The 15,025-nt window shown below is 39.6% G+C and overlaps 1 protein-coding gene across 1 annotated transcript in view; it reads left to right on the top strand.

Moving 5' to 3' along the window:
- Positions 1-15,025, top strand: part of LOC127384000 (potassium voltage-gated channel subfamily KQT member 1-like) — a 499,795-nt gene that overhangs the window by 31,592 nt on the left and 453,178 nt on the right. The window contains 1 exon segment of the mRNA XM_051617878.1: positions 10,885-11,011. Coding sequence (XP_051473838.1) covers positions 10,885-11,011 — 127 coding nt within the window.

The following is a 15,025-nucleotide window of genomic DNA, read 5'->3' on the forward strand; positions in this document are numbered from 1 at the left end:
GCCAAGACATGAGTGGTTTTTAACTGCTCTGCTTCTGAACTGGACCTCAGGATGGCTTTTCTTTTTTGAAAGTAGTCAGCTGATGACACCATTTTCAAAGTGTGGGTTTTTGAAAGGGGACACACTCTTCCTGCCTACCTACAGTGGAAGTGCTCTCCTGCTTTATTTTTTGGCTCTGCTTTTTCCCCTTCTCCCTTTTAAGCTATGTAGTCATGTCATAAAATGCAGTGTCTCCTTTAATTTGTTAGCAGAGAATAAACAAAGCAGCATGGTCTGTAAGCTTAATTTAGTATACTTTATTATTTACGGTGTATCTATTCTAGCAGGTTTGAGGGAATTTTCTCCACCCCATCAAAGCAATTAGCGTTAGAAAGTAAAAACAATGGAATTTTTATCAATTTCCTGATTTTGTGTCAATTTATAACTCTGCATCTGTGCTTTGCCAGATGGCATTAGCACTCAGGGCCTTTTCCACCTCTGTTTAAGAAAGTGATATGTTGATAATCCAATACGTGAAGCTCACAGATACTCCTGCTGGCCTCATCAGATCAATTCTTACAGAGATTGGATTTTTACAGATGATGGTATGCAGAGTAGGTCTCATAATATTTAGTGTTATTTGGTGATACTTGTGTAGTGTTTAATCCTTGTGTACCAGTAGGTGTTAATGAGATGTCCAGTCCCTTAAAGGAACTGACAGGTAAACTGCTTCAGTAGAAAAATACACTATTTCTTCTACACTGTGGAAGAATCAGACTATTAGTATAGAATACATATGACTAAAAATAACCACATGACTCAAATTTTTTTTTCTCTATTCCTTTATTCCTTGTAAAACTGTGAGACAAAACAAGAACAAGAATCCCTGTATCTTTCTGAGCTTCTGTTTTGTAGCAAGATGAAATCATAAATCAGGAATATTACATTGTTATATATTATAGTATTATAAAATATAAAGCATTATTAAAATATATATGGAATATTGTTTCATACACTAAACATATTAGGAAAAAAATTGAGTCCAAAAGTCTTTCAACACGCTCGACAAGCTTAAGTTGTCTGCTAAGAAATCTTGCTGAGTTGCTATAGTCTTTCTGGAATTAAATGTAAATACCAAGCTTCTCAATGTGAATGATACAGTTATTCCTGTTGCTTATATTACATGAAGTACAAAACGTGTCGGACAATTGTTGTGTGCTTTTCAACTACCTGGAATCATTGTGAATTACTTGTGGCTGAGTCTAATCAACAAAGGCCCAACTCATAATGCCCTTATTCAAATTTTACTCACTTCTTACTCTAGCTCTGTAGAGTTTGCTTTGCAAAGTGGTTTCAGAATGTGGCCCAAGAGACTAGATAAACATTTCTGACTTAGAAGTGAGAGGAAGGTGGAGAGGTACATGCAGGATTTTTCCAATTCCTTCCCTCAGAATTGGAGAACTTCCTGAATCAAAAGGTTAAGAAACCTGGGTATGATTATTTACAGTTCTGATTTGGATATTCACATTGGGTGGATTCCACTCCTGGAGCAAAGCTATACCCTTCCCCTCCTGCAAGAGGTGGTCCCTTCAGGTCAGGCTTCAGTACATGCTTTTGGGGAACTCCAAGGCTCCTTTAGGGTACTGGTGGATCTATAGAGAAATTAAGAACTTCAGGCACTAACTTCTTGTATTTTCTTAATTCACTATTTGATTGTGTTTGTCTTAGCCAAACACAAATTCTTTCTGAATTAAGAAATTATAGGAAAAAAGTCCTACTAAAAATAATTGAAACTGTAGTTAATTTTCTTTGTAGAAAAATAGTTGCCTGCCTAAACAGAATTAAAAAGTAAATCTTCCCATCTGACTCACCTAACTCATTTGAATGGTAGTTGTCACAGGTGATTAGAGCACCATGTGTTTCCATCATTAGTGTACAGCTTCATTCTTTACAGGAAATTGTAAATGTTGATAAACTGAAAGATTAAGTTACTTCTGGTATGAAATCAGCAAATTCAGCATATGTATCAGACATGCATGGAAATAAATTTTTAAGAAATGTTAAATAAATCCATTTGTATCCAAACAACAGACTTGGAAACATGAAGTGCATTGGTTTCATCTAAGAGATGTAAGTCCAAAAAACCTAAGGACACTCAGTAGCGATTGGCATATTTTCTTCCATATATTGGATATTATATTTTCATATATGATGATTGTCATCTTTATAAAAGCAAGCATGATGGTGCAAAAGAAGTATTTTCAGTAGCAGTAGGTTTTCATAGCATTCAATTAACTATTAAGCAAAACAGGTCACTAAAATTGACATTCTCAGCTCTAAGGACTGGAAAACCATGAAGACAGGTTATCAGATTAAACTTCGGACATAAGTACACGTGTGCAAACATTTGGACTATTAAACCTTTATGCCTGCTTCTGAGGCTTCATTGTTTTACGTTGCTGTTCCTTGATTGAATCTTCGTGAGCACACACTATTCATTTAGCCATCCCACTTCCTCTTTTACCCAAGCACCTAAATATTCCAGTAAAAAAAGTGAAGAGAGCCTTGTGTGTGCTCTCCACCTAAAACACAGCTGCAGCTGAGAAAATACTCGTCTTTTTCATGTGTGCACTTTAATCACTCCAGCCGAACTCCTTCCCTTCTCCTGCTTCCTCTGTGCAGTTATCCATAACCATACTGGAACATATTGTAAATTCCAGGCTATATTTTTCATTTACACATACTCCTGTATAAAATGTTGATTTTCTGTGTTAATGTAAGCATTTTTCTATTTGGTCATCAATGACATTCTTGAGGAAAAGTTGATGGCTTTTCCACAAGCGTTTCTTATTTGACTGATTGAATTAGATATGGATGGAAGTTACTTGCACACATATTTCCTTTTAAGCTTATTTTTTTATATTTTAATAAAATTTATAAAATGGAGGTATACTAAGAATAGCATAAACATTATTATGTATTATTTGATGATTTGTTGGCGTTGGAGGGAAAGACTTATGCAGTGGCTACATTTAAGAAAAAGAAGAAAAAAATACAAAGATGAAATGAAGCTAAGGACAGAGAATATTATAGGTGTGTGTTCTGGGTTTTTTTTCCCAGACAGGGAAACAGGGACAAGCACAGAATAATGGAATTCTGCAACTGACTTTAGCAGAGATACTAGACAGTACAAGCCTGCATGTTAAATGCTGTCCCTATTACTACTGTGGCAATTTGAATTGTCAACACTATCCTTTCCCACTAACTACACAGGAAGAGACTAACGTGTGAGCATCAGGAATCAGGTCCATACTGCTGTTTCCTTCCTCTGTGCTTTGCTTCCTGGAAGATAATTCAAGTTGCAGCACTGCCTAAGACCCTCTCCACTGTGTGCCTCTGGCTGTGCCTCTGCAGCAGGTTGGGTGCCCTAGACAAAGGATGATGCTCTGTGTTGTTCCACACCTGTCTCATGATCCTTCAATGGGTCATGGCAAATGTCCTGACAGTTTATGGCAGGTGTTCTGTTCAAAGGATATGCAGCTTTCCTTTCCCTTTCTTTCCTCATTGGAGTTCAGAGAAGGGTTGCTGAGAAAAATGGAAGGCTGACACTCAAAGCTTTATTTGCTAGATAGAGTAGCTGATTGTATTTATTAGCTCTATTTTGATCAAGCCTGATGTGGCTCTTAATTTTTTGAGGTAATGGTTTGTTCCTACTTGTTACTTTCAGTTTTGATTTCATTAGGGAGTATCATCCCTGTCCACAGCAATTCCTCACCATCTTTTGTTGCCATTTTGGTAAGAAACATTATTCTCCCTGACTTTCCAGAAAAGTGCTGGTTTGTTTTGGGGTTTTGGTTTCTTTGGGGGTTTTGGTTGGTTAGTTGGTTTTGGTTTGTTTGGGTTTTGGTGGTGGTTTTTTTGTTGTTGGTTTGTTTTAGTTTTGTTGTTGTGGTTGTTTTTGCCAGAGGTAAATGTGAAGCAATAAATTTAAGGTTGTTTATGTGTATAGGAGGAAAAGGAGGTAGGTTAGGGTTTTTTTAAAGGTGAATTTAGTGAGGTGAACTTTGATCAGCCTTGACAACTCTGTAAATAGATGTCTTGTATTTTTCATTAGAAGTAAACACAACAATAGTTTAAGTTTCATAATATTCCTTTTTTTTTTTTTTTTTTTTTTTTTTTTTTTAAGAAGGACCACCCTCAGAGTTGTGATGTTTGTCCAGTTTCCATGCCGTTTTTGTCTTTGGCCTGACTGAGGCTGCCAATAAATGTGTTAATTGCTGTGGTTTTGCTAATGTGGACACCTGTCCAGGATAAAACAGAAATCAGTCATTAATTTCAAATTTACTGAAGATGTAGGTTCCTCCTTCTTCCTCCTTCCTGTCAATAATTTATTTTTCCTTTCCAGACTATGTAAACTTACTGACTTCAGTGGGGTTTCCCAGACATAACCAAGATGGTTCCTTGATGGTAGCTGAAATAAAATCATAAGTTCTGGAATTTACCTTGAGAATAAAATATCCTCTGGCCAGACAGAGTATTAATTTCAGCTTTAAAAAGTACACTCAGAAGATCATTGAGGAATAACCTAAGTCTAAGAAGTTTTTGCTTCCTCAGCACTTACCTGTCTCCTTTCTACACAGTTTTTTACCCAACTCACCCAGTGATTCTAATAGGCAGTTTCTGTAGAAATCCTTCTTCCACTGTCACCAGTGTTGTGTGTTAGAACTGACATTGAATAAACTGCCACTGAGTGACAGAAACATGTTTTTGATGCAGTTGGATAGCACATTTGTTTTCCTTTGAATTGCTATTAATATCTTCCCTTGTCAAAGGGTAAGTTACCAACATTGGCAACAAAGCCACATAAACTATGTTTACTAATTACATTTCTTCCTCTAAGACTGTGAAGACACGTAATTCTGAGGTGGAGCTCAGCCATTTTAGTCTGCAGATAAGGACATGGAATTGTTTGCTTCAAAAATGTTTTTTTTTTTCGGTTCAAGTTTTGGTTCTAGCTTTCTGCTTAACTGCAGAAAGTAGTGCTCATGACTTCAGTACTGCAAAGCTTCAGTGCCATTCCTCGAGTAGGTCTATTCAGTCCATACAGAGAGTGTGCTGCTTCCTTTGGTGGAAATAGGAAATCCTTAGTAGGAGACTTGAAAACAAATGCTACTGAGTGATGACATCAGGAACCTGCTAAAATGTAGACACTTTAATGGGAGACCATTTTGCAAGATTCCCAAAATGCAGGAATTGTTTTCTTTTGAAGATTGTTCTTGAATTTTGCTTAGATTATTATTCTGAAATAAATGTTTTCATTTCGTTTTCACACAAGAGCATAGGCTTAGAAGTATTACTTGTAGAAGCTCTAGATAATACAGTAACATTAACATTCAAACTTGTGGAGCTGATTTGCTGTGTTTTTTCTGGTGCTTCTGCCTTGAAACTGCTGTAAACTTTCTTAGCTTTCTACTATCCTTAGCTTTAGTCAGACAGAAAGTGCCATGAAAACAGACGAAGACTGTGCATATCTTCTTGGTTCTCATTCCAGGCAAAACAAGGAGGTAGAAGTGAATACAGAAATGTTAACCTTACTTTGTTAAAAATCAAAATTGAAGTGAAATTTTACATATTAGTGTATAGTTTTTCTTACTTGTTTTTCAGCTTTGAAATATTTTACTCTCTTTTCAGCACTTCAGAATGTCAGTTTTTAATACATGTTGGTATTGTCATTAAGTGAAAATTGTGATTTAAGTGTGTTCCCTCTTTGGGTGCTTTAGAATTCCCCAGGTGCAGATTACAAACATGTTTAAGTTAAAATACAAATATTTTCCAAAGCTGTAATTTATAGAGTAGGTGTTTGGTGACTCTGAGTTACTGGATACAGTTTGGGTTGGAGCAAAGCCTAGAAGCTATATTTTAGTTGTGCTAGCATAGTGCCATTGCAGAGGAAAACTAGGAAGGAAGGAACAAAGATCTCCCCCACTCCTGTAAAAGACGTGCTGTGAGCTGAGCAGGCAAAAAGAGTGCAGTGTGACGAGGTGCATCAGGGCAATTTGCGTGCAGGAAGGGCACTGAAACTCTGCCAGATGGACAGGGGAGCAATGGTATCCACCTGGCAGAAGGCCATGTCCTCTCTAAACTCTACACTCACCAGGACTGACACAGCTTTCCCGACAGAGCTCTGGTGAGAAGGTGCTGCTGCCCAGGTGTCAGGCCGCAGGGTGTGCCTGCTCTTACACCAATGCTGTGGACAGCAGTACTGAGCACACTTGTAGGAGGTGCAGCCAAGCAGAGGAACTCCACTTAGTGGCAGAGCTCTGGGAGGAGGTGAGGAGGCCACAACTCCTGGTCACTTTTTAAGAGCCATCTCTTAAGAGCGCAGGAGCGGACACTTCCAAAGTGCTGGAAGTGAAGCCAGCAGGGCAGAAGGCTGGCTTGGCTAAGCAGGGATCTTCTTCTAGAACTTAAGCAGAAAATGCAAGTGTACAGACATTGGAAGCAAGGCCAGGTAACATGACAGGACTACAGAGATGCTGTTCGCCATGGTAGGGAGAAAATTTGTGTGGCCAAAGCTTGATTAGATTTCAAGCTGGCCAACACTGTGAAGCATGACAAAAAGGGCTTTTAAAAATATGTTAATAGCAAAAGGAGAAGGTTAATCTGGGAGTTAGTGAAAGACACTTCAGAGACAATGTAGTCATTGGTCATAGCCATCATGGACTCATGAGGAAAGTTCTGCTTAACCAACTTGATTTCCTGTTATGACAAGGTCACCCACCTAGTTGGCAGGGGAAGTCAGTAGTTATGGTGTTTTGGGATTTTAGCAAAACTGTTGATACTGTCTCTCACAGTATCCCTCTGGACAAAATGTCCAGCACACAGACAAGTCCATAAGACATTAGGTGAGCAACTGGCTGATGGGTTGAACTAAATGTGTAAATGGGGTTACATCAAGCTGGCAGCCAGTCTCCAGTGGGGTTTGTCAGGGCTCAATTTTAGAGCCAGTGCTCTTTAATGTTTTTAGGGCCAGTGCTCTTTAATGTTTTTATCAATGACCTGAATGCAGGAATCAAATGTACATTAAGTATGTTTGCTGAAAAATCTAAACTAGGAGGAGTTGTGAACTCCCCTCAACTGCAAAGACACCTTAGAGAGATCTGGACAGACTAGCAAGCTAGGCAATCACCAACTGTATGAAATTTAACAAGAACGAGTGCTGGATTCTTCACCTGGGATGGAGCAATGCTGGGTATACATACAAATTGGGGAATGAGAGGCTGGAGAGCTCCCCAAGGAAAGAGATCTGGGGGGGTTGGGTTGATGGCAAGTGGAATACGAGTGTTCCTTGGCAGTCAAAAGGACTGAGTGTGTCCTGGGGTGCATCAAGCACGGCTTAGCTGGCTGGTAGAGGGAGGCGATTGTCCCACTCTGCATTGCACTGGTGCAGCCACACCTCAAACAGTTTTGGGCACCTCAGTATGAAAAGGACATCAGACTATTAGAGTGTTTCCAGAGGAGGGCAACCAAGATGGTAAAAGGCCTCGAGGGCAAGACTTAGGAGACCCAGCTGAGTTTAATTGGTTTGTTCAGCTTGGAGAAGAGAAAGCTGAGGGGTGGCATCATTGCAGTCTACAGCTTCCTCAGGAGGGGCAGCAGAGGGAGAGATGCTGATCTCTCTCTGGTGACCAGTGATAGGACATGAGGAAATGGAATGAAGCTGCATCAGGGGAGGTTCAGGCTGACACTTTAGGAAAGATCGGTTGGTGAAGCGAGGTGGTGGAGTTGCCCTTTATGTGAGAGAGCAACTAGAATGTATTGAATTTTGTACAGGGGCTGATGAGGGGCAAGTTGAAATTCTGTGGGTAAGAATTAAAGGACAGGGTAGTATGGGTGACACAGTTGTGGGGGTCTACTACAGACCTCCTGATCAAGATGAGGAAGTTGATGAGGCTTTCTACAGGCAGCTGAAAGCAGCCTCACAACTACAGTCCTTGGTCCTGATGGGAGATTTTAACTATCCCGATATCTGCTGGAAGACTTATACAGCCAGCCTTTCACAGTCTAGGAGGTTCCTCCAATGCATTGATGACAACTTCTTAATGCAAATGGTGGATAAGCCGACTAGAAGAGGAGCGCTGCTGGATCTTGTGCTCACCAACAAGGAGGGCCTTATTGAAGCAGTGGTGGTCAATGGCAACCTTGGCTGCAGTGACCATGAGATGGTGGAGTTCAGGATCCTGTGTGGGAGGAACAGAATTTCCAGCAGGACCAGAACCCTGGACTTCTACAGAGCAAACTTCGACCTCCTCAACCAATTGTTAAGGGAAGTCCCATGGGACAGAGTGCTAGAAGGTAAAGGGGCTCAAGATAGCTGGACAATATTCAAGGACCACTTCTTGCAAGCACAGCATCAGTGTGTCCCAATGGGTAGAAAATCTAGTAAGGGAGCTAGGAGACCAGCGTGGTTAAAAAAGGAACTGCTGGGGAAACTCAAGTGGAAGAGGAAAATCTATAGATCATGGAAGGAGGGACTGGTCACTTGGGAGGAATATAGGAATATTGTCAGGGAATGTAGGGAGGCAACCAGGAAAGCTAAGGCCTCCTTGGAACTTAACCTTGCAAGTCGGGTTAAGGATAGTAGAAAGGGCTTTTTCAAATACATAGCCAACAAAGCTAATACCAGAGGCAATATAGGCCCACTGCTGAATGAGGTGGGTGCCCTGGTGACAGAGGATATGAAGAAGGCAGAGGTGCTGAATGCCTTCTTTGCCTCTGTCTTTACTCCTGCAGGCTTTTCCCATGAGCCCCAGATTCATATAACCCCAGAAGTAGTCAAGATAGGTGAGGACATAGTAGATGAGGATTGGGTTAGGGATCAGTTGCATAATCTGGACATCCATAAATCGATGGGTCCGGATGAAATGCATCCAAGGGTGCTGAGGGAGCTGGCGGAGGTCATTGCTAGTCCACTCTCCATCATCTTCGGTAAGTCATGGGTAACTGGAGAGGTGCCTGAGGACTGGAGGATAGCAAACGTCACTCCAGTCTACAAGAAGGGCAAGAAGGAGGACCCGGGTAACTATAGACCGGTCAGCCTCACCTCCATTCCTGGAAAGGTAATGGAACAACTTGTCCTTGGCACTATCTCTAGACATATCAAGGAGATGGGGGTCATCAAGAGCAGTCAACATGGTTTTACCAAGGGTAAGTCATGTTTGACTAACCTCATAGCCTTCTATGAGGAAATTACTAGGTGGATAGATGATGGTAGAGCGGTAGATGTGGTATACCTTGATTTCAGTAAAGCATTTGACACCGTCTCCCACAGCATCCTTGTAGATAAGTTGATCAAGTATGGGTTTGATGATCAGGCAGTGAGGTGGATCAAGAACTGGTTGAAAGGAAGAAGTCAGAGAGTTGTAGTCAATGGGGCAGAATCTAGTTGGAGGCCTGTGACTAGTGGAGTCCCTCAGGGGTCGGTACTGGGACCGGTGTTGTTCAATATCTTCATCAACGACCTGGATGAGGGCACAGAATGTACCCTCAGCAAGTTTGCTGATGACACCAAGCTGGGAGGAGTGGCTGACACACCAGAAGGCTGTGCTGCCATTCAGAGAGACCTAGACAGGCTGGAGACTTGGGCAGGGAAAAACCTGACAAAGTTCAACAAGGGCAAGTGTAGAGTTTTGCATTTGGGGAAGAAAAACGCCATGCACCAGTACAGGTTGGGGGCTGACCTGCTGGAGAGCAGTGTAGGTGAAAGGGACCTGGGGGTCATGGTAGACAGGAGGATGACCATGAGTCAGCAGTGTGCCCTTGTGGCTAAGAAGGCCAATGGCATCCTGGGGTGTATTAGAAAGGGTGTGGTTAGTAGGTCAAGAGAGGTTCTCCTCCCCCTCTATTCTGCATTGGTGAGGCCACATCTGGAATATTGTGTCCAGTTCTGGGCCCCTCAGTTCAAGAAGGACAGGGAAGTGCTTGAAAGAGTCCAGCGCAGAGCCACAAGGATGATTAAGGGAGTGGAACATCTCCCTTATGAGGAAAGGCTGAGGGAGCTGGGTCTCTTTAGTTTGGAGAAAAGGAGACTGAGGGGGGACCTCATCAATGTTTACAAATACGTAAAGGGTGAGTGTCAAGACGATGGAGTTAAGCTTTTTTCGGTGATGACCAGTGATAGGACAAGGAGTAATGGATACAAGTTGGAGCATAGGAGGTTTAAGATGAATATCAGGAAAAATTTTTTTACTGTATAAAATGTTCTTCAATGAGAGGGTGGTCAGTCTCTGGAATGGGGTCCCCAAGAAGCTCCAAGCCTGACAGAGTGCAAGGCGCATCTGAACAACACTTGTAGTCATATGGCTTAGTTCTAGGTAATCCTGCAAGGAGCAGGGGGTTGACCTTGATGATCCTTATGAGTCCCTTCCATTTTGAGATACTTTATGATTCTATTATTCTGTTTTGAATTTACAAAATTTGGCATTACACTTTATCTGGTTTTATAAATTCTGTTTAATGGTTTGGAATGTTTCACATACTTGTTAGTTTTAGGAACTATATGCTTGTAGCTTCCTTCCATTCCTTATTTTTTAAAGTTTTAAGTTTTGGAAATAAACAACAGAGGAGCAATAGATTATTTGTTTCCCTATGATACACTGATGGGATGGAGCTTAAACCATCCTTTTATTCAGGCAAATCACATTCAGGAACAGCTTATATCTCCCTTTTACATACTGGCTGGCATATGCATATAAAAAGTGAACAGATGAGGCCCAATCATTTTTATTGCACCTTTCATCTCATCAAGCTTATTCGTATTAGTCACAGGAATAAATTAGATGTGCAAACTGCAGTCTGTCTTTTAATGAAAACAACCCTGATATTTTGTCCTTTTAATTCTGATAGGAGATAGTTCTGGTTGTGTTTTTTGGTGCTGAATATGTGGTCCGATTGTGGTCTGCAGGCTGCAGGAGTAAGTATGTTGGCTTCCAGGGAAGAATACGCTTTGCCAGAAAGCCAATATCAATTATCGGTAAGATTTAAACATTTCATTTTTTCCCCCCTTAACTTCACTATCATCATCTGTTTTAAAGTAAAGATGTCCACTACTGCAGAGACCATATTGCCATTCTAAGCTATGTCTGTCATTCAAGCATTTATCTGCTTTGTGAACCTATGCAATTATTTCTTCTTTGGAAGTGCTAGAACTGAACACTTAAAATATGGCTGTGAGATACAGGCAGGCATCACCTTGAGAAAGGCAAAATTGGAAAGTGAAGAACAAATCTGCTTGTGTAACTGGAGAAAATTGAGATGATTTTGAACACATTAAGTCTCCCCTAGGTCTGGTGTGAAAAGCAAACACAAAGGTGAGTATAAATTGGGAAGAACATGGAAATGTGAAAAGTATAACTCAGGAAAATTTCCCCTGGGTTGTACTAAAGCGAAGCAATTTTAGATGGTTTGAGGGACTGTTGGGGTAGCATCTCTGGAGTAGGAGAGAGTCTAGGGGAAGAGGTGACTAATAGAACCTGTGAACCAGTGAGGGATTAATAAAAGGTGATGTTTGGATAAAATTGTAGTAGACGATAAAAAGAGAATTTCTATTTTAGACCTGTGATTTTATATAGATTCCAGTAGAGCTGTGAATTTTATGCTCCTCAAGCATCAACTCATTGAGTTTTAAATAGAGCCAAGTGGAAGAGGTGAAAAGGGGAGAGAATGAGCTGATGTTTCCCCAACCATCTGTGACTATGAAACTTGGTGCAAAAACTCAGGAAACAATGTATTCTATTATACATCTGGTATGGGTAGTGAATTATGTGATGAGATACTGTACTCAGTTTTGGGTTATTGAGAAAGAAGTGTTTCATTACATATAAATTCTTCATCTGCATGTAGAACCGATTTAGTTTCATGATCTAACCATGAAACCTATAGATAACTTTTTTCCTCCCAATCACTTTCTTGACTTCTCTTTCAATTAAGAAATGCTTCTTATGGAGGTATATTAGGGTACATAGGTACAGGAGAAAATCTGGCAGTCCCATTAAATTGTGATTTCACCTTGATAGTGGTTCTGAGTACTGGTATTGCACACCTGCCACACGAAACATTAATGTTTGTATAGACCTTGGAGAAAAACAGTAATTTTTGTTAAGGAAAGCTAAGAATGACTACAGCTGGTTGTGCATTCAAAAGCATCAGTACTTTTTATACATCTCAAATTCCCCTAAGAATGCAATACATTTAAAGTCAAGTTTTGTTTTTTTACATATCTTGTGCATGTGGAACTGTGTCTCCAGTAATCCAAATAGCTAAGCTTGGGAAATAGACTTTCTAAGAACGCTAGAATCATCCTGACTCATCATTTTCAAATTAACAAGAGCAAAATATGAACACTAGAAAAAAAGAAATTAAAATATTAGAACAGAATGTAAAAATAAGGTATTCATTTTATTTTTGTATTAATATGAAAGTCTTTATTTTAGAAACTATCATTGAAATATCTTTGAGATCAGAGGGATTCCTTAATGGCTTTTGTCCACACTAAAATTTTGATTCATTCTTAGAAAGTTCAGCTTGAGTAGCGCTTTTTAATTTCTTTACTTTCTCCTATTCTCTTTCCTTTTTCCATCTAATTGTAAATAAAAATTATTTGGGGGCTTATTACCAGAAAGAGACTTAGTAGTGAAGTGTAATTGTTACTTTCTTTTATTAATTTGTTTAATATTATTGCATTCCATGCTGCATAAAATAGTATGTTAACATGAAATTTCTGTAACTGGGAAAGGGAGATGTGAAGATAGGACATATGATTTCCTGAATGTTCATTTCAAATGGAAGATGATGCAACTTCTCTACCTCATTAATATTTTTTTTTACTGTTATTTGTTAGATAGATTTTCTAAAGTTAGCCTAATTTTTCTCCTCTTTGCAAACAGATTATAGGTAATTACATTTAAGAGAGAAAAGACAGTTCTATAATTAAAGACCCTGTCAGGAGACATAGATCAAATTAATTTCCAGCTTATCAAGACTCCCTAGAAAAATCACTTTGTCTCTCCATGCTTTTTCATTATGTAGTTCACAGAATGATGTTTAAAGAGTGTGCAGTGCTCATGTACTATGGCAGCAGCAGCAATAGTGATACCTTTCTTAAATATTGATTTAACAATTCCATTACTTATGATTTCAGTAGGGCTAGGTTAAGAGCTAAATGCTTCTGAAAATCCCAACCTAATTAGGCTTTTATGAAATGCATGAACCAAGCACATGCAAAATCAAGAAAATGTCCTTTCACAACCTCTTTTATCCTTTGGTTGTGGCAGAAAATGTCACAAAGAGCCAAATGTTGCCATGTGCTGAAGTTTATGCAGAACTAAGTAATATTTCACTGGAAAGCAGTTTTTTAGATAAGAAATGGCAGCTGTTTGGAACTTTCCAGTAATTCAGAACGTAACAGTAAGCCACAAGGACAGTGGACTAGCAGTGGACTAGATTTTCCAATCTGTGTACTACATTGCTGATTTGCAGGGAACATGATTTATGTAGGTCATTCAACTACGTATGTAGTACACATATTGTATAGATGATACGTCATTTTTGTCCCTTCACATCTTGTGCATGTACATACATGTTTGCAAGCATGTAAGTAGGAAGAATGTTTTGAGAAGGATCACCACACATTGCTGTTCATACATTGCTGGAATTCCATTTTTAAAATTACCAAGGCTTCCTGAGACTTTCCTTTTTAGAAACTTACATAAATACTAATGTAATGCTGATCTAAATATTAATGCTTGTTAGAGTTGAAAAAGTTACTTAAACAGATGTTGGCTCTTCATCCTGATATTTTCCATGCCAGGTGTCTGCTTCATTTTGAGTCTTGTGGAGACATTTCATGCAAAATATTTAAGCTGTTCCTGAAAGAGGCAATTCTGGTGATTTCTTATGGAGAAGCACTAGCACTTCCACACTTCGAAGCAGATACTTGAAACCTACTGGGGAAAATACCTTTTTGATTGTCACCAAAAATCATCTCCAAGCTGACCGACCAACAGGGCTCTGAAAAACTGGTAGCTTATTTATGCTTAAAACACCCTGCTAAAGAATGCTCTTGTATTCTTCAAAGTTTCAATCTGCAGTGAGCCTGCACAATTCAACTTTCAGTTTCCTCTCAGCAGCAGGGCTGGAGATGGAAGTGGAAAACCTGTTGATTTTGTTTTTATAGTGCTCTTCCTGAAATTACCCAGGATACATGGAGAGGGAAAATACCAGGCTCAAATGCCAAGATTAAGTGGGAGAGGTAGGAGGAATGGACTGGGACATACAGGTTAGATGACAAAAGGATGGATACTGATACAAGGGTCTGAGAGAAGGACATCTAAAAAGATGGTCTAGCAAACAGGAGGTTGCAGGAAAAAATGTAGGGGCTGAAAATACATCGGATGGAAAGGTAACAGTGTAAGGGCAGAAGCATATGCTGAAGACCTCAACAGTAAAATACGACTGTTTGAACCAGTAAATTGGGATGCATGAGAAGCCTAAAGATTGGAAGCTCACATGAAAACTAGGAACAGAGAAGAAGCAGAGATAGAAGAACAGGTTTTGGGGAAAAGAAATAAAATATCTCTACAATGCAGAACACATTTTCAGAAGAGTGAACAGTATGACTGAAAATTCTTAGTGTCACTACTTAATTGAAACTCATTTCCTAAGTGTCAGCCTTTTCCTCCTTCTGTGCTGGTCATCTGTTGGGTATGTGTATGTCTAAAAATAGAGTAAGGACATCGGGTGCATCATTTGCGTAAGGGCAAAGATCTGTCTTACGAAGTGATAATACAGAAAGAAAACCCTCCCTAAATTCAGAGTGTTCACAAATTTATATTCGCACACATACACAATAAAGGAACAGCATAAAAAAATGTTTAAGGTACTCAGAAGACTATCCCAGAATGGAAACTCTGTGCCTTAACTTTTCCTTCCCTATATTTATTTTCATTTTCATAGACATACAATTACTGTAGCACAGTCTTTAAACTGA

The sequence above is a fragment of the Apus apus genome, chromosome 1 (assembly GCF_020740795.1).
Source record: "Apus apus isolate bApuApu2 chromosome 1, bApuApu2.pri.cur, whole genome shotgun sequence".
In the NCBI taxonomy this organism is placed as follows: Eukaryota; Metazoa; Chordata; class Aves; order Apodiformes; family Apodidae; genus Apus; species Apus apus.